The 27,637-nt window shown below is 39.1% G+C and overlaps 1 protein-coding gene across 1 annotated transcript in view; it reads left to right on the forward strand.

Moving 5' to 3' along the window:
* The window catches only part of LOC122575884, a 188,253-nt gene that overhangs the window by 115,998 nt on the left and 44,618 nt on the right, over positions 1-27,637 (forward strand). The window contains exon 6 of the mRNA XM_043745372.1: positions 15,244-15,424. Coding sequence (XP_043601307.1) covers positions 15,244-15,424 — 181 coding nt within the window. The remainder of the gene's footprint in view (positions 1-15,243; positions 15,425-27,637) is intronic.

The raw sequence follows: 27,637 nt of genomic DNA on the forward strand, positions 1-27,637 counted from the left end.
GCACGTCCGTCGACACGGGGTTACAGAGCGTGTTAATTACTGCGTGGTCGTTACGCGTCATAAATTAATATTTCAATTACGATTTCGCTAATGCCATATACCCACGGTTCGATCCACATATTTCGATTCGGAAACGCGTGCACACTCGCCGAGACTCTAACCGGTCGAATAACGCGTACAAAGGGGCACGAGGCGACGCGTGGTGAAAAAATAAGAAGAAAATATAGAATACAATTTTCTCGTCCGAGGTTTAGTTCTCGCGAAAATCGAGCTCCAACATCTTGTCAAGTATATACTTGAATTTGTCTAATTACCGACTGGATATGAATAAACAATTGGCGGAATCTTATTCTGCGTGCGAAAATAGGCAAAATATATGGAGTAAAATTTTTCCCGCGGAGGCTTCATTCCCGAGAAAAGTTTGAATATGTTTAGTTAAGGATCAGCCTAATTCTCTGAAACAAAGCGTCTTGCGAACAAATGTCGCGCTACATTTTCGACTCACTGTCGCGTGTACAGTAATCTCCTATCAAAACGTTTACTCATATATATTCGGTAATTAGCCAAATTCAAGTATACTTGAGAAATTTTTCAGTTCGATTTTCTCGAAAAGGGAGCTTTTCGTACGAACAAATTTTATACCATATTTTTTGCTTATTTTTTTTATAAAGGATCATCTCACGCCCGCTTGTACATGTTATTCGGCCATATCCTGTATACATCGTCCAACGAGCTCCTATTGTCGGCTCGGCGCATGGGTTGTGAAGAATCGTTCGTTTTTACCCCTTTTTGTTTGGCAGCGGTGTTTTTATTGCACTGGATATCCACGATATCGACTGACCTTACGGTGAACGGCACTCGAAGGAATTGCGTGCAACTGTTTGAAATGCCGACGCTATTCGGCCGCGGGTGCTGTCGAAATAAACAACCGCGCGATGCCGCCGAGCTTATTGATTAAATTATGTATACCAGCAAGCGCGAAAGATAGCCGGAAAATAAATTATCTGGCGTGAGCCGTTCGTGTATCGCGAAATTCTTTCACATTTGTTCGTAATTATATACAGAATTGGTAATTCCTAAGAATTTCGTAAGAAAGAATTTGCTGAAACATGAAAAAGGAAGAGAATGTGATTGTCCTTTTATTTCGTGCTTTGCTGTCGACATAATTTGAAACGTTGTCAATTGTGGATAAATTGTCCAGGATATGCTACAACCTCAGTCTATTATTACTTTGTTACAAGGATGTGCTTGAGGACGTGTCCTAAAACTTTCGACTAGAGCTCCAACGAGGAAAATTTTTAACATTAGTTAAAGCGAAGGGTCCTGAAAACGTCCGAAGCATCGTGCTTCAGAATGAGAATTGTCTGACACAGTTCCCGTAACGAGAGATTTGTTTTGCCCATCGAGACTGTTAAACCAGAGCAATGGGCACTAGATACAGGTCTCAGTTTGAGGTATTCATTGCGGGTAACGGGCTCGCTAGTTTCGCGTGAAAGGAACAACGAACTTCTACAGCCAATTATAAACCAGATGTAACGGATTTCTATAGCAAGATATACGTAGTTACATTTCCAAACCACTCGTTGCTTACACTTCGTCATCAGATATAAGTGTACGGAACTCCTTTGTTCTAAGCAGACAATTTAAGTGCACCGACGAAAAGACGCTTCTGTCGTGTCTTGAACGTCTGACATTTTATCTTCTCTTACATACAATGGATAAAGGTACAGGAAATTGATGATTCGAAGTTGTAGTCGCACAATATTTTTAATAACGAAGGAAAGATAAACTAAAAAATTTACTTTGAAACTCTTGCCATCGTCCATCTCGCATTCGATAAAGCTGTAATCAAGAGTATCCGTTGATCTTTCTATGGCCACCAATTTTTCGAGAGCATATACTTTGTAACAGGCAATCGTTGCTCCTTCGGATCGAACATTGTCGATCGTGCGACGCCACAACTACATATGCCCTCCGATATTACGTGAAAAGTTTTCCGCTCGAGAGCGCCGCTGTACAAAATGCAGGAAATATCTGGATGGTCCATAGAGGACGCTGTCCACCGGTTCAGTCAATATCTGTCTTTAACCCTAGAACGGTTGGGTGATTCAGAGAAACATAAACTATTGAACTGCATCTCCGGAGCTCGCTGTTGCAGATGTATTCTGTCAATATTAAACGTAGTGAAGAATGGACGCTTCGAATTTTGATGTAGCCGCTGGAAGCCTGTGCAGCTCTACTACATGTAGATTAAGCATTTATGAGAGGATGGCATTGTATTCGTTGTCCATTTGACAGTGGACAATACGGAGCGAATTGATTTATCGGATGTCTTTTTTTACGCGCTATATCTTCTTTGACTGCTGCTGGAGCAAAAGCATGAAAGTTAGTTTTACGCGTGGCTATTTAAATTATCAAGTTTACATCTTTAATTTTATAAATGATCTAGAATTACCAAAAGAATTAATTACTTTATATCATTGTCCCCGTAACAGAAATTTCATAAAAATTACGTTTATGTAACATAATCGCAGTCAATGTCAAATTATTTGTGTATCGATGTTGTAGATAGATAGCTGTTGGTACATAGAATGCCTCTATTACGTACGTTTAAAAAAACGTTAATTTCTTCTGTCGACATTTTCGTCGACATTTATCCCTTCGAAAATTTGTGCACCGCAAGAATGTTTGTACAATTCTTGGCAGACATATTTTCTTGTAAATATCGAACGAAACGAGTTGTAGATCCGTACATCGCTGGTTTCACCGATAAAAATACGTAAAAGCGTCACTTATTTCCTCGTAATTCCAAACAGCCAACTGAGTGCACTTTATTTATACAGATGAATTAATACATTTCCTATGTTTTCCCAGAATTCAAACATACTTTCAGCTTCGCTGCAGTTTACACTGAACGAAACGGGCACAAAGTGGCGTATTCGTAAACAAACACGGAAACGATAAACGGCCATGTGAAGCGTGATCAACCGTGTTCGATCTTTACGAAACGCGCAATCTTTGCTTTTTATTTAAACGTGCGCCTCGCGTTTTGCAATTCAAATATACTTAACATTTGCATCGTGGCGCGGGGGGAGGGGGAAAACAGTGCGGAAAAACCATGAAATATGAGAGACTGTGCGGGGTTCGTGTAACTTTCGCCGGGCCGCGACGTGGCGCAACCGATCGTGTGAAACGGAAGCGTCGCGGCTACAGTGTAATTTCGGATTCATGAATAAATATCTTCCCAATGGTGCCGCCGTGTATGTTCGTGGCTAGGGGGGGAAAAAACACACACACACACATCCAAAATAACGAAGAAAAATATATTCGACCCGTTGAACGTCGCGCGCAAATCCCAGCCAATGGAAGAAAAAACAGTAGTGCTCCCAGGCGTATAAATTTTTCCTAATCTGTTCGTGGATAGTGTGACCACCTGCTCCTAGATTGATGATCTCTGCATGCCGCGAAATCTGTCAAACGAACGCTTCGTTCTGCCGCAAATTCGATTCGCGAAGAATTAGTCGCCGTTGTTACGCAATGGAATTCGCACAGCGCAGAAATACGCGAATTTTCGACTTCTAGCCAAACTAGATAAACGAATACCGTTTCTCCTCCTAAGAATTTTCGTCTCAACTTATACTTTGACTTGGAAAAATTTACCAAATGTCCAGCTGGACAAATTGTAAAGTATAAATTAAATAATTAAAAAGGAAACCTATACTTGACTAAGACTCGTCATGTCGAATATACGCTTCGCGTCACTCGCAAAGCGACCAGCCTTTCTTGTTGTTTCATCCTGTCTGATGAAGAAACTGCAAATATTCGTAAAAGTTCATATTTTTATAACGATGATTAGAAAAATAGAACCTAGATAGAAGATTGTATCAGCTACTCAATATTATAGATTACTTCGCAGTATATCGATAACTAATTCTCAGGGTAGTCAGTCGGGATGTGAGTCTTGACCTGGGGACTCCAGACTGATCACTGACGATCACTCGTTTTCGACAATAGCGTGTCATTTTTGCGTGCGCAGTAATATATCATTATCGTCGGTCTACGTAATATCGTTCGCCCCTCTAAATTTTTCTTTGTCTTCTTCTGCCCGAGTAGTTTCTCGAACGATACCGTGAAATAGTGAATAACAATGTGCAATCGCGATTAAGGCCGGAAGGCTATTGTTTACGAAACAAATAACAAGTCTTTCTTCTTTTTATTTCTCTTCCTCGTTTTATTGTTTCTTTCTCTTTCTTTTCTTTTTTTTTTATCTTTTGTTGGTGCCACAGTTGCCGAAATAAATGCGGTCAAGCAAACCGTGGTGGAAGTATAGCGCATCGTCGTTCATTTTTCTTTTTTTTTTTTTTGCCAAAACAATTGAACCTGTCCGGCAATATCATAAATTTCACGAGAGATTTTTATATACAGTTTTGGCTCTTTATCGCGTTCAGTCGGCCAGATCCTCGCGTGATTCTATTGTCCATTTCCTTCGTCCTTTTCCGTCTGAACGATTTATAGTCACGATACGTTGCAACCTGTATGACGTTAAATAGTTGAAATAGGCTAATGACTGGATACTGAAATAACTTGTTGGACTGAACATACACCTGTTAATATCACCTATTCGTATTTCTGCGCAGTTTATGAATGTCGATTCATTTGCTAATGCGAGGAAGTTCCTTGTTATATATTTTCGCTATTGTAATCGTTACTGTTAATATTTAGAAATTTTGTTTAAACGCAGTACAACTTTCCAATCTGATATTTCGAGTAACGCGATAACACAAAATTATGTAATTTAATGAAGATGACAAGATAAAAGCAGCAAAAGGTATTAAGATATTGTTGTATTTCTATATTTTCCTATAATTTCAACTGAACGTATTAAAGCTTCGTCACATTGTCCGCGTAAACAATTCGATTATTAAATTCGAATATCTCACGTGCGTCCGTTCTGTAAAAAAGCAATTATTATATATAGTTATACGGAATTATAGTTTGCCACATAAGGTGTCCTCTCGAGTAAACCAAATCTCAAAGTAACAACAAACGATCCAAATGAAGCACTGGTCTGAACAACGAGACAATCGAACTAAACAGCGGAGCGATCGAAATTCGATCAGCTAAAACGTGCTTTCCTGGCTCGACCGAGAGGAAGGTGATCCGAGCAAACGACCGGGGACAAATAAGTAAAACAAGCACAGGCCGCAATAGTAATCGGCCTGCGACCGGCGTAGGGAAGTTAATTAAAGGTAAACGTTTCCGAAAGTCTTCGAGGTCTTCGCTCAGCAACGGGAATAACAGCGACTTCTCCTGGTATTAGTATGCGTGCAACGATACGTTGCAAGAGTGTCGCGCGAATTTTCTCGGTAATTCGAGCGGACTGTACAGTGAAAAATGTGCAGGAATAATCGTCGCGAGCAGATGTTACGGAAACGGCAGTGTCGAAGGATCGTGGCGAAAGGCTTGATCTCGTAAAAACGGCACGTGGCAAGAAGGTGCACGGAATAGGGCAGGTATTATTCTCAATTTATCTCGCGCCCACTTAGCCTCGTCTATTTCGTGGCATCGATTCTCAAAGGAATAGTCGTGGCAGCTGCTGTGAATCGATACCTCGGCGAACGTGCCTTAGCTTTTTGCCAGTCTTACGCTTCTTCGCCGCTTCACGATACGTCACGGTCTTCTCGCTGTTATATCCACCGAAATTTTCAAGTTTCATCCCGATCCCGGGTAATGAAATAGATGCTCGTTGGGATCCTGCCAAGAGAGGATTCGCTGGAAAATTGTTCGTTATTCCGTTTACCACCTTTCGGATGTTTCCGGAAAGGAAGGTAGCTTATCTCAGGCCAGATAACCTAACAGGAACTATTTCAAGATTTATTCGACAAGTTGAATCGAGATTCGTGTAATTTCTTTCTCTAATCGCGAGCTACGTAACTACGACGCTCTTTTATGAAGTCACGTAATTGTGAATAGAAGACCTTGCAAGCGTTGGAAAATTTACGCGATGGTTTCATGTGCAATTTTGTTAGGGATATGAGAAACTGTACAATTGTCCAATTTTGTTTTTATACGGTTTCGATTTTATACAATCTGGAGAAGAAATGCAATTCTCTTTTTTACGCCATTTAATTTCAGTGAACAGTGTTAAAACGATATTATTTAAGATCGTTCTCCTTGAATTTACACTGTAATTTTGTTTCCTCGAATAATTTCTCAGTAATTTAAAAAGAAACAAACGATTTATGTTTTCGTAGATTATTCTACTTTAATGTCGTATGCTTTATTTTGCGTTATGTTTATTTTCGTGGTTCGTTATCGTCATTGAATTTTAATCAAAATTTTCTCTTGCTAATTATATGTCGTACGTTTCTTCTACATCATCAACTGCTTCTTTATTCAATTGTTTTCTTTAATTCGCCCATTGCGATTAACGCGACACATTATTCTCGCCGCATTTCGCCTTTCGTTCATACGAGTGTTAAAAGCACATTGCCGTAATCGCATTCAAATCCCTCAACTAGCAATTATCCGCGTAATAATTTCCGTTTTATGCTTATAGTTCGTAACATTCATAATCCAAATTGAATATCTTCCAATGAATTAAATTCAAATATTTTCCACCTCCAGCGAATATATTTATGTTACGCGACATGAAATGAGCATGCTAATTATATCAACAAGTATAATGCAGCAAAATGCGCAGAAATAACTTACATACAATCGTTTTCATTTTTATTTGCACGCGACACGATTCTATGGATATAGCTTCTCGTTGCAGGACAATGCAATTAACATTCCCCACGCCTGTCGCATCGATACGGTCATTGATTAACGAAAATATGCTCGCCTCGTGCAAATAACCAAGGGGCAGATATCGTCGCCCTCGTCGCGTCATTAATTACTTCCATACGTCCCTTTACTTCGTTTAAGCAGAGACGAACTGCACACTCTGCTAATCGATCAATTACAGAGTCGATAACAATGTAAGTAGTATTTAACAACGAATTAATTTCTCCGTTCCGAGGCTTGCAAATAATAGAGAATCGGGTCCGAGTCAACAACGAAACTGCATTCACCGTAATTGCACGATACGGATCAGGCGTTTCGAATCGCGTGTATACTTACCTTCTGGAAACTGAAACTCATCGAGCTCTAGTGGGTTTTCGGGGCTCGATTTCATTCGTCATGCTCATATCTCCGGAGTATGTAATACTGCAACGATCGCATTGTATCGTATTTCGATCACTGGAGATAGCAATCAGTGTTGGGTGTCGTTGACTGACGACTTGCAAGATCGTTTGACAGATCCAGTGTACAATTACCTTACAACGTATAGTCGCAGAACCTTTGTTCGTATTACCTTCGTTGTCGACGTGCTCCGGAGGAATGTAGGTGGAAATATAGATTGTAGGTTCTTCGTTTCAAACTTTTATTGAAACACGATACAAACGCCGTATATAGTTTCCTTGTTAGCCTGGTGTTTTACTTTTCGAACTGATATTCCTCTCTTGAGCTCCACTTTCCTTCTTCCCTGCGCCCTGCACTTCTTTTTTTCTTTTCCCTCCTTCTCTTTCTCTTTATCCATCAGCCTTTAACAGAAGCTTTTCTATGTTCACGGGGTAATCGCGTGATCTGAGAGTAGCGCGGAGCTTTCAGTGGATCTCTGGCTCCGCTGCATCGCGCGAGGGATTTCCAACCGGAGATAGATAAGCTGCTTCATCACGCCAACTTTGACTACGCCCATTTATGACGCTCGCGTGCCAAGCAATGACAAAAGTCGTGACCAGCATCGAGGCTTCGAATGTTATCCCGAATGGAACTGGTGGCGGAGCGGGACTTGTCACGCGAACTGACGTTGCTCCGATATTATCGTCGAGTGTATCGCCGTTCTGTCTACTTTCCGTGAACGTCCGTTGCATACTAATTACCGGACATTCTAGCGGTCTAACAGCAGCGAAGATCTATTATATATAAGAACATAGGGTATCTTCTAAACGCGTGACTTGCCGAAGCTAATTCCTCCGCTCGTTCTTCCGCACTCACGTACTCTCGCTCATATTTTTCACACCACGCCCATTTCAAACGCCGCATTCGTCTCGACAGGGCATCGGTGTCTTCCGCAAGTCTACAGTGAAAACACGCGGATTTCGCGAGTCGTGGGATCACTCAGCTTACGGTGTCGGTCGACGATCTTGAAAAGTCAACTCGTCGCTAGCTAGCTGCTGGCGCTGCGATCGACCGCTAAGTGATTTCTAGTGTCTTCTCCGAACTTGGTAATACGTTTCGAAGCCTATGTGCGCCGCCCCGGTTTCTACATAACCATGTACCGACTAGACTATCAGCGGGCAAGATCTGGCTGGCGCGGATCGGCGCGCTAGTATCAGCGATCCGTGAATCACCTGCGAGGGTTCTCGAGCTACGATATAATGCTCGTGGGATCGCGGCGGCTCTCGCGGAGAACGGAAAGAGATTGCAGAGATACAAACCGTGGCCACCAGCTGTGGGCGTCTTAATGCGACTGTGCTGCCTCGTAAATTACTTGGAGAAAGAGAGAGAGAGAGAGAGGGAGAGAACCGTGGCGAAGTCACACGAAAAAGATAGCTTCGAACTTAGATAACGCCTTCCGGGAATTAATATCGTGGTTTATTGTGGCGTCGAATGGGTCAACCATCCGTTTATTGGAATCACGTTTTACATGTTGCCACCTCGTAGGAACTTTAACGAGCAAAGTTTTATGTTATGTGCGTGGATCTTACTCCATTTATGTAGGTCGTATTCCGATTTATATTATGTTTCTGTTTACGATGGTAATTAGAAGATTATGATCGCGCGATACATTGAATAAACGCAATAATATTGATATGAATAAACCTGATTCTTTTCCGGTTGTTTTCCCTTTAAGATTCGGAATTCACGTTCCTAAGTATTACAATTCACTTGACGGCACATCAGAATCGCTACGCGACCACACGTACAATTTTCGACTTAAGCATACTTTTTTATTTCCTCTTATGCTAATCTAATTGACTGCATGGCATTGATTGAGTTGGAGATATCTTACCAGATCCATTTGTCTCTTATTTTTTGTACAGATACATGCCTCCGTGACTCGCTAGATTTCCTCTGGCAATGAATGATTTTTAAAACGATAGTCGTGAAGTTATAAATCTAACGTATCCCCTTGAAACAAAAGACCTAGTTTATGAACATCATTATCACCCATTAAAATTTACGTCATAAAGAAAATTGATAGACACCACATACTGTATCCTTTTTTAAAAAGCGCTTGCACCTTCTCAGAGGAATAGCCCACTTTTTGCCCATTAGCCTTACATGTCATTCGGTTATAAATAGCACCGGCTAGAAAATCCTCGAGTCAGCACGACTGAACGTGACCAAACAATGATCTTCCCCGACGATTTTACAGCAGCTTACAGGGAAAAATGAACAATTAAGAGACTATACACTCTCTACCGTGTTATTTACTTTTCTTTATATATATATATATGTAAGACGCCGCATGTGCGATATATCTCCTATAAGTATGTAATGTAGCGTGAAAATTAATTAAAAATTTCCGGTATTCTGTCCTCGTGGTTTATTTATGGAAATTGTTGAGGTTGATTGATAGAAGAACGAGTGGATGAATTTGTAATAGAAAAATATATTGAAATAAATAAACAAGTATAGTGTATAGTGTATGCTGGTCCAGATCTTCCAATAGAAGAAGCCATGATAGGGAGCACGTTCGTATATTTACAGCAAAGGGCATTACCAAAAAGTTAATCTTGTAGTTCTAGCTGAAGGCTACAAGAAACGGCAAGAGAGATCCACTTATAGCTCTTTTGTTTCTAGACCTCGTAACCCAAAACATATGTTATATTCAAGAGCACAATAACATGGACCTCTCTTTATTTTGAACATTTTGTTTCACTAAATATTATTCTCGTCGTAACAGCGGTCTCCAGGTCACGGATATACAAAAGTAAAGGTATTTTTTTATTATTATTTAATTTGTACTTTAGAATTTGTCCAGCAGGACATTTGGTAAATAAAAGTAAAGATGTAGAGTTTTTCTTGATGTAATTACTTCAACAGTAATAATTGCGTTTATTCGTGAACATTATTTCTCTTAGACATTCCAATTCCTTGGTTCAAGGCAAACCTGGAATTGCAAATGATCAATCCTTTTATAAATATGCTAAAAAGTCGACTTTTTCATATCGTATATTCCATCAATTTCTCCTTTTATGTAGCTCCTAAATATACGTTTCATAAAACAGGGACGGTTTACCCGCGGTAATATGATTTATCGTGAGGCACAACCACTGCTTCTCCACAATTGATCATTTTGACTGACTGTCGAACGGTAGTCGACCTTTCAGCAAAGTCGACCTTTAAACAAAGCCTTGGGGAACGTCGATGGCAGACAGGTGGGATCACAGAGTGCGCTTTGAAATTCGCCGTGCGAAACGAAAAGAGCGTGGGTCGCGACGTTGATAAATTCCGGGCGGCGTGTATTTTATAACGCGGGAGTACGCGTCTCCCGTTCATATTTGATGCGTCAAAGCGAGCGGAGATGTCGCTGAATGGATCGCGAGTCGGGGCAAACGCGATCGTGCAGGTACAGCCGAGGTGTAACTGCGTCGCGTTTTAGTGGCAAGAGGGTTCGCAAGGGGCGGCGGAAGAAAGACCAAAGTGAAGGCAAGAAAATAGAGGAAATGAGAAAATAAAGAGGAACGGCGACGGGTAAAGAGATGCGAGAACATAGGGACGAAGGGAAAGAGGAGAGCGCGCAGCCGCCATTAAGCAAAGCGGGAAAGAAGAGAAACCAAATTAGGAACTCGGTTTTTGCTAATTTACTGAAACTCTTCTGAAACTGTACGGCTACGAAGCACGATTAATACGCGTCACCTGAAACGCGAAATCCGCCGTATTGAACGAATCCTTCCTATTCCGTGTTTTTCGAGTAATTGACCTATCGATGGGCTTAAGTGTATTGCACAGGTGGGTTCGAAGATTGACCACCTAGATTCGACCCTCCTGTAAGTACAGTGGTGGACAAAAGTAAGGGTAAGACGAAACATTCAACGTACAAAAACGTTCTGTTTAGAAAGGAAAATTATATCAAACAGGAACCATTGAATTATGAATATATGTAATCTATATGTATAGTATCGTGGACAGATTGCCTAAGAAATATCGGGTGAACCATAAACAATGTTGCGAGAAAGCCCAAGTGCCGACAGGCGAAAAGGGTCTGGAAACTTCAATGGACCGAGCGGCCCGCCAATGTGTTGTCGGTCCTTCAGTCGAATAGTTAGGCGAAAGAAGGCCTACGCGACCATGACCGTGGAAGGTTACGGAACACGTACGTGGTGGGGCTATGAGAAAACACAAAGGGATGCTTAAGGAAGAAAGACGAATTAACAGACAGTCGTTAACTAAGAGTCAAGTTGTGAGGAGTCGAGAGTCGAGTTGCCAAGTTGTTATGAGTTGTAAGCTATTAGTTGTGAGTTGTGAATTATCTGTTTAGTTGTCTTAGTTATAGCACATTACTGTATTTACTTCTTGTTAAATAACCATCGTTTAATCCATTGTAAATAGACCCATCTATCAATAAACTTATCATTTAGCATAGAAATCATTGAAACCCCTAATTTCTAATATTTCTGAATAAGTAAATGAGTGCTGTCAATATGGTAAACAATGTTTAGTACAAAGTCACTAACTATGTAGTGTAGCTATTATAGACAAGTATGAATTTTAAACCTTCTTCTGTCCGCCACTGTATTTCGAAAAGTTTTGTATAACATTTTCCATACGACGACGAACGATTATCATCAGAAAACAAAATTCGTTTTTGATTCGTTAATGTTCATCATTTCTGTACCAATACCATTTGCAATTTTTTTTATCGTTGGCTAAGTTTCAGTGGGCATCGTTTGATTTTATTTTAGACATACAAAGTGCAAAATAAGACATATGCTACGATGAACGAACCGTTATATCTCATGAGTCGTATTCGAAACTTCTGAAACGAACCTTGGATGATTGGTTTTGAATCGTGTTTGTAAGTACACACTGATCTTGATCCTGTCACTAATCAATCGATCCTATTAGAATGGGATTCTTCTAAGTCGGCGCACTGCGATTTAATCGTGTTCTCTTGAACGAATTATACGCTTCGTAATGGATCACGTTCGCGGAAATAATCAACGGAACTGCGCTCCCCAACTGGTCGACGCGAACTAATCGCAGAGACGGTCGGCGATATTGTTGCGGATAAATTATTGCACCCGTATCGACGAGCCTTCGTAATGACCCACATTTCGTGGGTCGCACCAAAGCGGCCTTCTATCTTGCTCGACCGGTATACAGTTGATAACACTGGACCATGAACTTTGATAGGGTTTTTCTGGCTTATCCGATAACTATCTTATATGAGCCACAATGAAAATCGATAAACTGATAGAGAAATATTGTTCGACGGAGTAATATCACGGACGAGAAACGCGGAGACGAGAACTATTATCTTATTAAACGTTCGAAGATTAACAAACTATTACGTGTAATTCATTGATCAAATTGAATGTCGTCGGAAGCGTTCTTTTTGTTCATATTGGCAAAATATTAATCGCAAGTCTTCGTCTTAAAAATGTCCAAGAGGCGTATATGACATACAAACGGTGTTCAAAATTACAATTTAAAGATACCTCGTAGATAACTATTTTATTGATGTAATCGCTATATGTTTAGAAAGACATTTCATACGATCGTTGATACTCGTATACTTTAATCCTGCTACATCCTTCCGATCATTTCCTATCCAATTGTATTTGTCAATCATTAAAAAGTATCTCTAAGAAGATATTGTTAGTATACATGATATCCCGACTTGACTGGATGTCAAACATCTTCTTACAGTATCAAAATCCTTTTTGCTCGCTAAAGAAAAGCAAGAATTTCGAGGAGGTAAAGTTAAGACTGTAGAAGGAGAAAAGTACGTAATTTTTATTTAGTGTTACCTCGTATTACTAGCAACAATAACAATAACAATAACAACAATAATAACAATAACAACAACAACAATAAGAACAATAACAACAATAACAATAACAACAACAACAATAACAACAATAACAACAACAACAATAAGAACAATAACAACAATAACAATAATAACAATAACAACAACAACAATAAGAACAATAACAATAACAACAATAAGAACAATAACAACAATAACAATAACAACAACAACAATAACAATAATAATAATAACAGTAATAACAACAATAATAATAATAATAGTAATAATAATAATAATAATTCAAGCGTCGCTCAGTTATTTAACTGTAAAAGCACCCGATTTCCCGCACTCTTTGTCGATTCGTCTGCAAAGCAAAGACGTTGAGCCTGCTTTAGTCTAGCTAAGGTAGAAGAAAATGGTGCAACAGGAAATTAAATCGCTGTTGCGATGCGAGCTTAACGCTTTGACAGATAACGGAAATTCTTTCGTAGCTTCGTTCGCAGAGATTATTGACTTGGACCGTTGGACACCATCTCTAAATAGGAAATGCATCCGCCGGTCCAACGTGGCTAACGCGACTTCTCGCGATCGATCATTAACCACTGAACCATCTGTCCGGGCAATCAGTGATTTTGTTGCTGAAAGTTTCACAGAAAAGTTACGGGTCTCTTGCGGTACGTTTCCTCACAGAGAAGTCAAACTTTAATTTGATTCTTCGAGATTGACGTAGGGTCGATTCTATACTCGTGGCGAGGGTGTAAGAGCGGGAGGTAAGATCGATGGGAAAAGTGACGAGTTCATTTTGGGAATAAGAAAACTTTCGGACTTTGAACCGAAGCGTTACTTTCGGCATACTGTCAGATGGTGGATTTCATTACCGTGGAATATCTTTGTTCGATTCCTTTCACGTATGCATAGTATTAAAAATTCTCCCACGATTTCCATTTTATTGCACGTTATACGATATGTGTAATATCGAACTATCTACTTCCACAGCCAGCCAGGAAAGTCTACATACACGTACCGGATTTTTTACTTCTTTTTTATTTTTGTACAAGTATACTTTACTTATCGGAGGATTTAAAAGTGCACTTTGTTACACAATCGTTCGTACTAACAAATTAGTGCTGTTATTGTTAATGAATTTATGAAAAGGAATTTAAAAAATTGAAACATCTGACTCACACGTGAGAAATTACAAAATCTTCAATTTTGTACATTATATTAGGTCGTCCGAAAAGTTTTATAAGGAAATAATGGACGCACATTTTCCCTTTTATATTATTATTTTATCGAATTACGTATGATCCATTTTGTTCTATCAAAATAAAGATCACAACGTTCGACAGATTAGTTTTCATGTTTGGATAAAGATGCATCGTTGTAAAAGACGTATCTGTAAAAGAAAGACACTTTTCCGACAATCTAATATAACGGGCGTACGTGATATTAATCTCATTGCATTTCATAATATTTGTATTTTGACACGTGCCTTAATGTGCGGTAAAACTCCATTTATCCGACACGATCGGGGGACAAGACGTGTATCGGATAACTGGGTCAGTCGAATAGCTAGTACGAGTCTACTAGTTGTGTCGCTCTTTGCTGTTTATTCATTCGTATAATTGGAGTTAATTTTCATGTAACTGGATTTGAAATTCGATCTCTGCTGATATTGGAATATTATGCGGTAAGATTATAGTAAAATTTGTGAATGCTAATATTTATTCGTGTAAGTGGTACGCTTGAAGTTGACTAATAGGATTTTAGGAACATATTTGATATATCGGGCATTGTGATGACACGAGTAGTTCGGATAAACAGAGTTTGGATAAATGGAGTTCTCCTGTGTCAAACAATTTTTCCTAGCGTTCTATCTAGCGTAATATTTCGTACGTATAGCGCGAGAGTTTGGTATTTTCGAATAGCGCGAGCTATGATTAGAAGTCGCTTGCCGAGAACTTGACACAAGATACGCGTGTCACGAAACGTTTGATAGTTGTAATTTATAGTTCCACGTAGGTTCCGCAGAAATAGACTGTTCTGTTTTTCTTATCGTATTTCCTTTATTATAAATCTTACGTACCCATTAGGGTAAAGATTTAGGGTAAAGACATATTTATACGGATTTTATGGATTTTGTATTTCTATGTGCTATTTTGATCGTTTATGTTTACGTTAATGCAATGATTACGAAATATCTGTTGCAGGTTGCTCTTGCGTCGTCTACAGCAGCTCGGACAAACCTCAAGGTGGCACGTTCACATCCCCTTATTATCCCAAACGATATCCGTCAAATATCGATTGCCTGCTTTACACGTTTATCGGTCAACCCGACGAAATCGTCAAGCTGACGTTTCATCATTTCAATATCCGTCGTATTCGATCCGAGTGAGTACTATTATTTAAATCGCATTAAATGTACGATGCATTTCAATTTACAATATAAATGCAACGTATGTTGCGAGATACACGAATTCAATAGGAATATGCAGATGTATCGTGTCTTTCTTTGGTCGACCTAATGTCCTTCTTTAAATTATTCGATTATTATCGCATTATTATACGTTATTACATTCTAATATAATACTCAATAAATACAATAATTTAAGGAATGTATGTAAGTAGTAGGACATATTTGTAAATTCCATTGACAAATTCAATTTTTCACATTATTATATATCTTGCAAATATAAAAGTTAGTCAGAATGCATAAAACTTCCTCTTTATTTTATCTTGCATTAGAGAAATTAGTTCTCCGTATACAGTTTTTCTCAAAGAATGAGAAAGAAAAATGTCACCTACATTTTACTTATTATGGCACAGAACTCAACGGTGTATAACTTATTTTATTGCATAAATACTATTAAGTAATTGATACTTCACTTTCAATTAAATCAATTGTCCGTTTTTGGTCAATCTTGTGAAAATATTTCTTTTAAAATTGATAAGGTAAATACGAATTATCATATCGTACACCGAACGTACGATACGGTGGTGCTTCGAGTTTCCTTTCTAAAAAAGCTACGCGAAGTCGGGACTAGAACTTGCATTATACATACGTTTCGTGCAGATGGAAGTTACAGAGGGTAGGGACTGGGAATTTTGAATAAATTATTGGGCAAAAGACACGATTTCATGGCGATCCAGATGTAACAGCGATTCGTATGCTAAATTATGCTGGTCGCAATAATGTATGCACGTGACAGCTTATTTGATGAAAAATGGAATAATCTTAAAATTAAGAACATCTTGGTCGCGCGAAATTTACGAAAGTTTTTGTAATTAAAGTTAAATTATTTGTAATGGAAGATTCTTGCATTTAATTTAATTGGAGTTCTACGAATAAAAAATTCGTGGTCCGTGAACGATTCTTATTAAATCTTGCAAACGACAATTTCCTTATCTGACCATTTTCTCTTAATATTATCTCAACAACTTGAAACTCGCTATTGCACGTACGAAATATTCATTTCATTTGATATGCCTTCGAGCAAGTCTGTTTTATGCCACGGTTAAAGTTTTCGCGGAAGCAAAACATTTGTAACTGCCGAGTTAAATGTAATTAAGGGGTCTCTCGTTTAGGTTTTCAATGTTCATTGTTTGCAATTACTATTGCCTCTTTTCAACTAATATTTAACGTACGTGTTGTATATCTAATTTAAATAAAAACGCTATCTTTCTCTTATTATCAGATAATAATAATAATTCCATGGAAATACAACATTTTGGCAAATATGTATATATGGCTTTAGATAAATTACATTATCCCATACCTACGATAATTAAAAACGAGTGAAGTATTCTTGAATCCGATTAATAATTGTAAAATTACCTGTTATACTAACAGGAATGAAATTGAATATTCTCCGTTAGATTGGATTAATATTTGTAAGAGGAATGTTCAACAATCGAATATAATCATTTGAAGCAATTGTACGAATTAAATATTTGGAATTTGTAATAAAGTTGTCCATAGTCACCGAGTCGCATAAAGGAAGGGCTGACAGCAATACGATATTATTTCTATAGCCAACATAAAGACACTATTCGGAAGAAAATCTTGTTCTTAGTTTGGTAGAGTACGCATGCGATTATATGTATACTACATTCTTTTATCATTAAATCGAACCATTGCGAAAAACCTGAACTGCTGGATAGGCTGAAGAAACGCATCATCAGACAGTAAAAAGGATGCTCTAAAACCCGAGACAGTTTAGTTCGAAAGTAACGAGTCTTTACTAATGACTGATTCACCGGGCCGATTAGACGCCTTTGAACTACCATCTTTTTCGAAGCCTTTAGAATCATTTATATAGGAGACAGTTCAATACAGGAGATATCCGCGGGGAAGTTGATTAATTCTTCGGCTTAAAACTAAAAATATTTTGCCGGGAAAAAATTTCAGAAAGTGTTAAACAATAATGAAAATCATGGATTTTTTTTATAGGTAAATTTTACGTTGCTTCGTTAGCTACACGCTGCTGCTACCAGTGCCCCTTTTTTAAAGAAATAAATATCTTTGCGGCACTTACATTTTAAATAGATGTCAATTCGAGTTCTTATACATAGGAGGATTTTCGAAGTTTCTAAAGTCTCAATGAAAGTAGGCAAGCAGTGGCCAAACAACGTGGTCTTTTTGTTTGATTTAAAGGTGGTCGGATCGCTGAAAGAGGTAGTTTACGAAACCGTGTTTGCTTAAGAGTTCTGTCCCGGTTTTCCAAAATAATATCTGACTCGGGAAGTTCATCCTTCCATCCTTTAATCGACCATTACTATGCGAGTGCTCGTGCAGGCTATACACACAGGCTGTATATAAAACTTCAGCTTTTTTAGCCTCGCTTTAATCCAAATAATGTGTATCAATTGTTCGTTATGTCATGTATCTCGCTATTTACACTCCCGTTAATTTGCATTAGTATTTGAATTAGCATATTTCTAGCTATACATAACGCGAATGCCCTCTTTACCAAAACCAATTATATTTCTATCATTCATGCGTATATCTAGTTTTTGATCAGCGATGCAAATGCAATATACACTTTGCATATATCGCACCAGCCGAATCAAAATTGAGCGGTTGCTTCAACAAAATTAAACACATCTAGCACGTGTACAAATTTAGACAATTTTCAGTTTAGCTAGCCAAATCACGTTTCTAAGATATGACCGGTTACCTTCAATTTGTATAGATCCGAAACTTAGACCGCGGCAATGTGTTCGGGATTCCTATATCCTATTTGTATATCGATCGTGCTTGAACTTCAACGATTAACTCAACTGTATCTGATGAAAACTATTGTAATTTGTAAGCAATGTAGTGCCATTGATAAGAGTATTCTTATTGGAAATCTTGTTGATGTAGATATCGGTCAATAGTCATAGCAATCGTATAAAGATTAGTAAGACAAAACTTCTCCGATAAACAACATCAGTACGTGCGTAGCTTTCTCGTATTTGTAGCCTAAATATTACACTAAAAGTTTGCATTAGAATTATAATAAAGCTTATTAGGCCGTAAGAAAAATAATACACGCATACACATACACAAATCCAGAAGATTTATCACACGGTCCGACGTGACGGAAGCTTGATCGAGTATACTTAGCCCCTGTTATGTCTCAAGGAAAGACGGATCATCGGATAAGAGGCGTTCCGTCTTACATCGAGCTAGCTGGGGCGACTGATTAGCTGATAGTTACGCCGCGTGTTCCTCTGATAGCCGGCTTGCAAACCAGCCCGATTGTAAACGTACATACATTGCACGATGAATGTAACTACACAATCAGGTTCTTGTGTCGTAACTGCACAGAACATCAAGCGTACCGACCCTGTTCCTGTTTTCGCTAAATTATACATATTTCTCTGTTTCGCTAAATTATACATATTTGTCTGTTTCGCCGAATTATACATATCTCTCTGTTTCGTTGCTGTGTTCTGTCAGCCTGACAGAGAATTGTTCGTTATCCTTAAAATATCGACCAAACTTTCATTGGATTGACGCCGAGAATAGCGTGACTGGAAAATATCGTCTTTGACTCTCACGATCGGTTTGCGTCCTAACCAAATCGAAGTGACTTAAAATATATAAACGAGACATCCGATATTATATCATATGGTCTCCCATTGATATAGATCAAGATGATAATATCAGGTGGCTCGTATTAGAAACGATCTTTAAATCCTCTAAATAACTTCTGTGAAAGACAGAGCACTGTTCTCTCGCAATATCATCGTAGAACATGCAGTATGTAACTGTCCTTAGCGATTATTGTGAGATGAAAATCTGATTGCAGCTAGTTGACGGAAAATTTCATATCTCAGTGGCGGCATTTCAAATGCATATCACGAAGTTTGCCGGTTGGTTTAGAACGGCTAAGTGCAGGAAGGGTCAGCGATGTGACACGGCCGGTGGAAAGAGTCGGTTAGGAGTTCAGGAAGGAGGAAGTTATGAGACGAAAACGAGGAACGTTCCCGTGAATGCAGCGTCCGTTTCCGTGGACGGGACGACCCCCGTAGATTTTATTTTCTGCTCCGAATGCCGCTGTTTCTCCGAGCGGAATATGAATCTCGCTTTTGTGAAGTTGCGGTCTTGCTGCCTTCTTTCTTTGCCTCTCTCTCTCTCTCTCTCCCTCTCTCGTTTCACCATCTTCTTTCCGGCCTTCCCTATCTGAAAATGTAATAGCGTCGGTATATCGATTTTTCGACCAGCATAACGACAACTAAATAGTTGGCAAATAGCGCAGCAGATCTCTTTTGATGTTACCGGTCTGTTACAAGACACCGTGAAAAGGTAGTGCAACTGCGATTTTCGCACAACAGATGCCTAAAATTAACCGCAGAATGTGCTTCGTTCCATTTTATTTGAGCACGTGACGTTGTTTTTCATCTCTAGCCGTTTCAAAGATGCAGTCCGATCCAATTTCATAAATGTCGACTTGAAGATATCACTTTGAAAAAAACATGTTGCATTTATTCGATAGCGAATTAGTAACAATTTCATATAGGCTACATCAATACGTATTCAAAAACAAATGTTATATTCGATTGATAAGTCGCAAAAATATTAAAATAATATTTAACATTGATATAATGTAGAATATGTAGCAAAGCGTCGAGGTTGACTGATAGAGGAACGAGTGGGTGAATTTGCAATAGGAAAATATACTGAATGAAGTATAGCTATAAATATTAGTATAAATACAGGTATAGTGCATGCTGATCCAGACCCTCACTTTTACAGTGTTACGATACAATAGAAGAAGCCATGATAAGGAGCTCGTTCATACATTTATAGCAAAGGACATTGCCAAAAAGTTAACTTTGTAGCTCTAGCTGAAGGCTACAAGAAACAGCAATAGAAATCTACTTGTAGCTTTTTTGTTTCTATACCTTGTAACTCAAAACAACATTTATGTTCGAGGGCACGATAATATGGACCTCTCCTTATTTTGAATCTTTTTTTTTTTTTTGTTTCACTAAATTCTATTCTCTTCGTAGCAACAGTGTCCAGCATATCACGGATATACAAAAGAAAAGATGCAGAGTTTTTCTTGAAGTAATTACTTCAACATAAAGAACATTTAAAATATTAAGAATTTCAGATGTCTATCTAATCCATTCGATGGCTGCGAAACAGACCCCATAAGAATTAGATATTTTACAACAGGTTAGCGCACATTATATACACGTATTTTCTTCTTTTCCTCGGCATATATATTTCACCTACTATTGCGTTCAACTTCTATTTACAGTAGGGTGTAATTACGGCGTATCGAGCGATCGATTGTAGGGGCTGGCTCCAGGATGACCGACGCGATACAAGGGCGCGATTATGTATGCAAATATGCGGCAGAATTTCTGCTGACGGGCATTATGCGTCGAAGTACGACGGAGCCGCGGGAACTTCCGACATGGCGAGACAGTCTGTCGGAAACATGGGCAAACAATTGGGTAATGCACGTCGCTTACGCAGAGAACGCGGCAAGGGTTTCGGTCGCGCGGAAATTTCTACATTCTACATTCTACGGTCTCGTCGGCAAGTTCACGCGCACCGACAGCGTGAGAATCGTCCGTTCTCGCCAACCAAACGGTCAGCCTTCCGTGGATTGGAACCAAACGATCAACTGATAACGACAAACTGATCCAATTCACTTTTCGTTCATTTCTTAATCGTATTGCTGGACTGCGTATTTTATTGGAATTTGTTCGATAGTGAAATTCGAATTCGAAAGTGAAAGAACGTACAGAGTACAAAATATAATAAATATCGAGAGTATGATATCTGTTATAACATTTAATAGGGAAAACAATTGTCTGCTTAAATTCCATCTCTCCTTTAAAATTACATTCCACAAAATACGAATTGACGCGAATGTTTCTAACGTCGTAATCACTCTGTGCTGTCTAATCTACGGAGTTGATCAATGTGGTTTCCGAACGGCTCAAATTTTGCGGCCAGACTTCTTCATCGACGGGCTCGAGCGTGTAGCGAGCCGCGTCAATATTTGCTCAGCTCAAGGGATCGAAATGCCTCATATCGAACCCGCTCACGATCCTGCGCCCGAATCTGCAAGCAATTATGCACAGAGAAAGGGAATCGTATCAATTTCATTCATTTTGTTCCTTGTCTCTTCCTTCTTTTTTTACTCTCGGGGAAAATGCAAGCAAATTTTGCAACTAATCGGTTAATCGCGTTGGGAATTGTCAGAAGTTAAGTGGTGGATTTTTAAGTGTAGTTGAGAGGTTGAGTAGAGTTGAATTAGTCTTTTAACGAGTTTCAATATTTCAAACAAGCCGATTAATTGAATTAACTTGGTCGGATACACGTGTGTCGAATGTTTCATACTTTCGTCCCTTTTTGTATTTAATGGCTATTTTATTTGTCTAATACGTGGAATATATTCTTCCATAGGTAACTACGATTTTACCTCTGTTAATATTAGTGGAATTTGTCGTCAATTATAGTAACAACAGATACATGATAATTTACAAATGAATCTAAATTCACATTTTACAGAAATAAATTTAAAGAACGTGTTTATTTAATTAAAAGCTATTCAATGATAAAACGCCGGTATGTTACGGATCGTGAACGTGCCTCGTTTTCAATTTCTTGGTATCAATAACATGGCTAATAACAAGCCTACTTCTCATCACGTCAATTGCTAAAAATCCTCCTAATATTCTTTAGACGATGGACTTATGCCGAGCACGTACTTGTCCTCCGGCCACTCCACCTGCACGGGATTCTATTTACAAATCCTCCAGCGGTGGAGGCCATAAATCGTTTCTGCTTCTAAGGACCGGCCAGGCGCTTCGTATCCAATATTAAGCTGCCCATGAAGATGGCCCTATTAATATGGTGTGCAGAGGCACGACGATCGTTTACACAGCGCTCTGTACTATATATTCTAAAGCTGAGAAAATCCCACGGAGAAGAGAAGCAACTTCGCTCTTAGATCCGGCGGCGTCGATATTAAGCTGCCCTTGCTGTGAGAGCTGGTGCACACAGCGCCTGGTGTCGCACCAAGTTCCACAGTGCCAGTTAAAGACCCACGGTGTCTTCGATTCTAATTATCGACTAGCTCTCTAGCGATGTTATCGTCGATCGGTTGTCTCTGTAACTACGTTACATACTTGGTTTTATACAGTGTGAATCATAAATGCATGTCCATATTTCGGAGAGTGAGTCTGCCCACTGAACTAAGTAAAAGATGCCTTATAAACCCACGTAGTTATCCCACGTACCTTAGTTATCCGTGGACGATAGAAGGAAATGTTTGAAATTTCCGCCTCGTTTTCGTTTTGCGTGCTTATCATAATCTAAATTCATTGTACCTCTTCTGTATATCAGCGACTAAAATAATAATTGTACGAGCGGCTAATCGAATCTAATATGGAAAATTTACTTGGCAAATTTAAGTCGAAGTTATTCGTATTTATAGTCACAATCAAATAGTCAGTGGTACAAGCATTTAACGCACGTAATAAGTATGCATGGAGACAAAATAGTGGTGGCTCGATGCTTAGCGATGTAAAACGCCTCTAATCCGTCAACTATGTAAGCATGTAGCTTGAAAGCTCGGCTATATAACGAATCGAGAAAATATGGGACCTGCCGTCGATGTTTTTCGATTTCTCCTGACTAAGACGAATCGTCGATGGTTCACTGTGATATCCTGTAGCGGAATTTCGACAGTATATGTATTTACATGAGGTGTGCATATCGGTGAAATGTGTTTTCTGTTTGTATGAAAAATAAGGTCGACAAGCTGTCGTCGGTAAAGTAATCGATCACGTATCAAACAGTGATAAACGTAATCGTTACATATCAGCCCTCCTTGGCCATCGTATAATCATCCTTAAAATACGATGTTATCGCCACGTGATGCATTACAATGAGTGAATAATGGCTTTAACGAAGCTATCCGTTTTGATAAGGGAATCGACCGTGCGTACACCCGTTATGCACACTGTCCACTTTCTGATGACGCATGATGCTCCGGACGTATATTGATACGCATTGGTTTTATCTTTGTTCAGCAGATATCGGTGCGTTCATTACGTTTATGCTGCGTGTCGAATTTACTTCGCGGTACACGTTGCTCAGGGGCATTTTAGTTGGTGACTTTCGAAGTGATCGATTCGAATGGTAATTGATTATATGAAAGGTTGAAATATTCAAAGTAAATCGGAATGGTCCGTAAATGGAGGAATGAATAAAGAGAAAATAGGTTTTCAATAATATACATGCAATATTAAAAATAACGGTACTTGGTTAACAAACAGTTAATTGAACTTATACGTATAGAACGTCTGAAATCTATCACGATATTTCTCCTTCGAACAATTATCAGACAAGTTACGAGAAAGCAAAAGTAGCCGCGAAGAAAGAAATATTTCTTGAAGAACATTTCGAGAAATAATAGGTGGAGAGATAAATATTGACGAACCCCTTTCATACGAACTCCAATTGTTGCGTTTGTGTTTTATTCTAATAATAAGTTTCAACAATCTTGCAACCGCCAGCTCGAACGGTGCGAACCAACGTTAAATTCTACCTTGCTGGAACGTTCTCTAGAATATTACATGGCATTGTAGACGCGTGATATAATAAAAGGAGCAAATTAACAACAGTGAAATAAGAAGCCAGTGTTTGTTCGTGGCTGTTGTGTACGTACGCAGTATAGTGTACGCACCGATGCTCTATTTTGCCACGGTATGTAGCAATTTGGACGCGACGCGTCGTGTTTCGACGAAATCGAGCTTCAGTCGTTGTGTTTCATAGCACGGCAAACAGGAACAGGCAACGCAGAAGGATAGGAAACCTCGAGTTTGCGGCCCGGACAGTAGTGCGGAACGTTGTAGCATCGGCTTTCATCGTAGCCCAGCCGGATGCCGGCGCTACCACGGAATTATACTTGTCTGCCGCGTAATTGCCGAGATTAATTATGTGCGAGATGAAATTCCTGGTCGGCAGAGTGTGACAATCCACGACGGTTCGTCGTCAACCTCTTGCAAACATAGTCACTGAGCTAACAAAAGGCCAAGAAAATAAGGGGCTAACAAATAGAATTGAAGAGAAGAACAAGAACGATCTTCCCCTTTTGCTCTTTCTTCTCTCCGTGATATTAACCGTGGTAGAAGCGAAGAAGAAAAAAGGTTCGACTCGTAAAGTGAAACGGCGACCGTTTCGTATGACCCTTTAATTGACATGAATATTTTAGCGTAGAAGGTGGATGACGAGGATACCAAGTGTGGAAGGTTTGTCTTCTGGTCCAGCAGCGATCGGCTGAGGATCCTTTCCATCCCTGGGTCGTGGGAACCTCGTAATTCTCTGGGATTGTCCTGGAAATTGCTTACGCTTGATGTTTATAAACGAGCAATTTGACGATGCTCCGTGGGTCGAAGGAAAACACTATTATCGTTTTCGGGTCACCACCCTTCTTCCGATGAGGCTTCGCCCCTTACGGTTAACAGATTCATTGTGGATCCGATTTTCATTTCCTACAATGCTGTAATGTGACAAGAAATAATACTCACGCGATAACTGTCTTCATAGGGTAAAGCTTCCTTTTTTTTGCGACGGCTTACAGTCGCATCAACATCTTAGATTATCAGCGTTTTTCATAATTTCAGGATTTTTAGTTCATCTGCCATATTCAAATTAACATGATACGTAATCCGAAAGTGTATGCGCCGACTGGAATACGCCTTCTACACGGTGAACGTGTTGATGCGATCTGCGAGCTACCTTCGTCTCTACAAAGTTGCGAACTCTACAAAGGCACTTGCATAAACCTAAAAAGGAAAATATCGTCATTGGAACTCATCGTATTTGCCTGACCCGATTTTTCCGACGAGATGACGGAGGATCAGACACCGATCGTAGGTGATGCAGGAGAGCCGGAAGTCGGAGCCCAATCGATCGTATTTTCAATTAATATAAGTACAACAACGTTAACTTCATGAAATATTCAATGGAGCCCGCTAGGGAGACGCAGCACGTCGCCGGGACGAACTTCCGTTCGGTGGATAAATGGCACTACTAATGTTAAGAAAAAAGACGGCACGGTTCCTTCATTGATTTTTCAACGGCAGTGCACGCCATTAATGGTAATGGGAGCAATGAAATGGATACGAGATCTTGTCAGTGTTCGAAGCAATGGCCACGTGCAATGGGAATATTCGATAATTCGAAAGATGCTGTTGGCTTGACCCCGTTACGAACAGGCCGAAACAATCCTGCCGTAACACAGCGATTTCAAACGAATTCCTGCAATTGTAAGATGATTTTCGTTCTAAGGATCGTGTTGAGCGGCATATAGTAGCTTCAACTGACAAAGTACGACGTATCGGTTTAAGCAGAATCAATTTTCAACGCGTACGTTGTTAAGTCGACCGGTCGCGGAGAGACGCGATCGCGAGGAAGCGCGTCAACGGTGAGTCGTAAATTCCCGTTACGATTATAATAATCGACGCCGTGAACAAATCGTCCCCTTTATTTCTGTTGGGATAATGGGGGTGGTTGAGTTGGTATGACACTGCGGTTAACAGGTTATAATACATATTTTATTTACAACGACTGATTTCACTGATAATAGAAATGTTCGGAGATGCTCGTGGGTTAGGCTACGACGTCGAATTGTAATGTCTGTCACAATCAGGTTTAAAGCGTTCGACTCGTATCGGTATTAGCCACTTGTCGAGCGGCGACTAAGTTTTGACTCTTTTCGAGTTGGTGTTTCACTGTTGCACGTCGCACGGACCATCTCACGCGACGAAACATACGTGAAATGTACAAAGTTTAAGTGTTCATTCGGAAACATCGTAATCTTTTACAAGAACTAGTGCAACTTGAAGTTATTCACGATGTTAGGAAAATTAAACGAAGATAATCCTGTTCAGTTTTCTCTTTTGGAGGCGGGCTGTCAAGTATGTCTTGTATTTCTCGCTACGAAGTATTTCTAAAATGTTAGCTATTTATTATTGTCTCTTGTATCTCAAACGTTAAAGCTTAAAAGTTTTACGAAGAATATTAGGTAATACAGAATAAATTTCGACATCCGTTTTACAAGTTCATAGAAATTTTAATACGTTTCACTGAACTTGTTTTAATGTCACAACTTTTATCATGAGAAATTGCGACTTCCATTTAAAAACTTGTAGTTGTCCCTAAAATTTCGAAGAATATTAAAGATTGATATATATATATATTGTGTGTGTGTGTGAATAAAGTTTTTACTTGTAGAGTTATCAAAATGGTTCCAGTTACGCGACTCGCCGTATATTTTATTGAAACAATTTATCGTTCGAAAATACCATTTACGATATAGTCATAGAAACAGTTAACCCGAAAAATGCCGTGAAAAAGGAATAAAAGAGCAGAATGGGAAATATTCGAATGACGTTTCGTTTTCGTAGAACGTATTTCTTTCGTGTACAAAGTTTGAAAATACGTGGCTTTAAATGTTGCTGGGAAAATGGAAATATGAAAAATACAATGGGCTCGGTAGATAAGCCTTCCCTTAATCTTCGACTTGACAGCTTGTGGCTCGGTCTTTCTTGAGTTAGTATAGTGTGATGAATGAAGATCCAGATTTTGGTAAATATGTCATAAGTCCAGAAATTATGTGCTTAAAGTGGAAGATCTTAGGCTAATAGATTGATAAGCATGTACGTTAAATACCGTTACTGAATTTGTTTACAATTCTCAGACATTTTTATTCGTAGAAGATCATTTTTCTGTACTGACAGGATGTAAAATATTAATTATTCTTGGAAATGTTCAGTCAGTTTGTTTGTAAAATAAGCAAAATACCTTCTTACGTTCTTTCCATAAATTGATAGTATCGTCAAAATTTTCTGAGCGACAGAGAGAGATATATAATTATCATCGATAATATTATATTTACGGTTTTCTCCTTACACATAACTGTCGTTGTGTATCTCGAGTACTTCACTAACTTTAGTGACTATTTAGTCAAACTTAATATTTCAATGTATGTTTGTATTTTCCATTAAGATGGTGTGTTTGAGATGGTATTTTGTGTTACACAGTGGTTCTGAAGGGAAGAAGATTTATGACTTTGCTTCTAAAGC

This window comes from Bombus pyrosoma, linkage group LG15, assembly GCF_014825855.1.
Source record: "Bombus pyrosoma isolate SC7728 linkage group LG15, ASM1482585v1, whole genome shotgun sequence".
NCBI classification, from domain to species: Eukaryota; Metazoa; Arthropoda; class Insecta; order Hymenoptera; family Apidae; genus Bombus; species Bombus pyrosoma.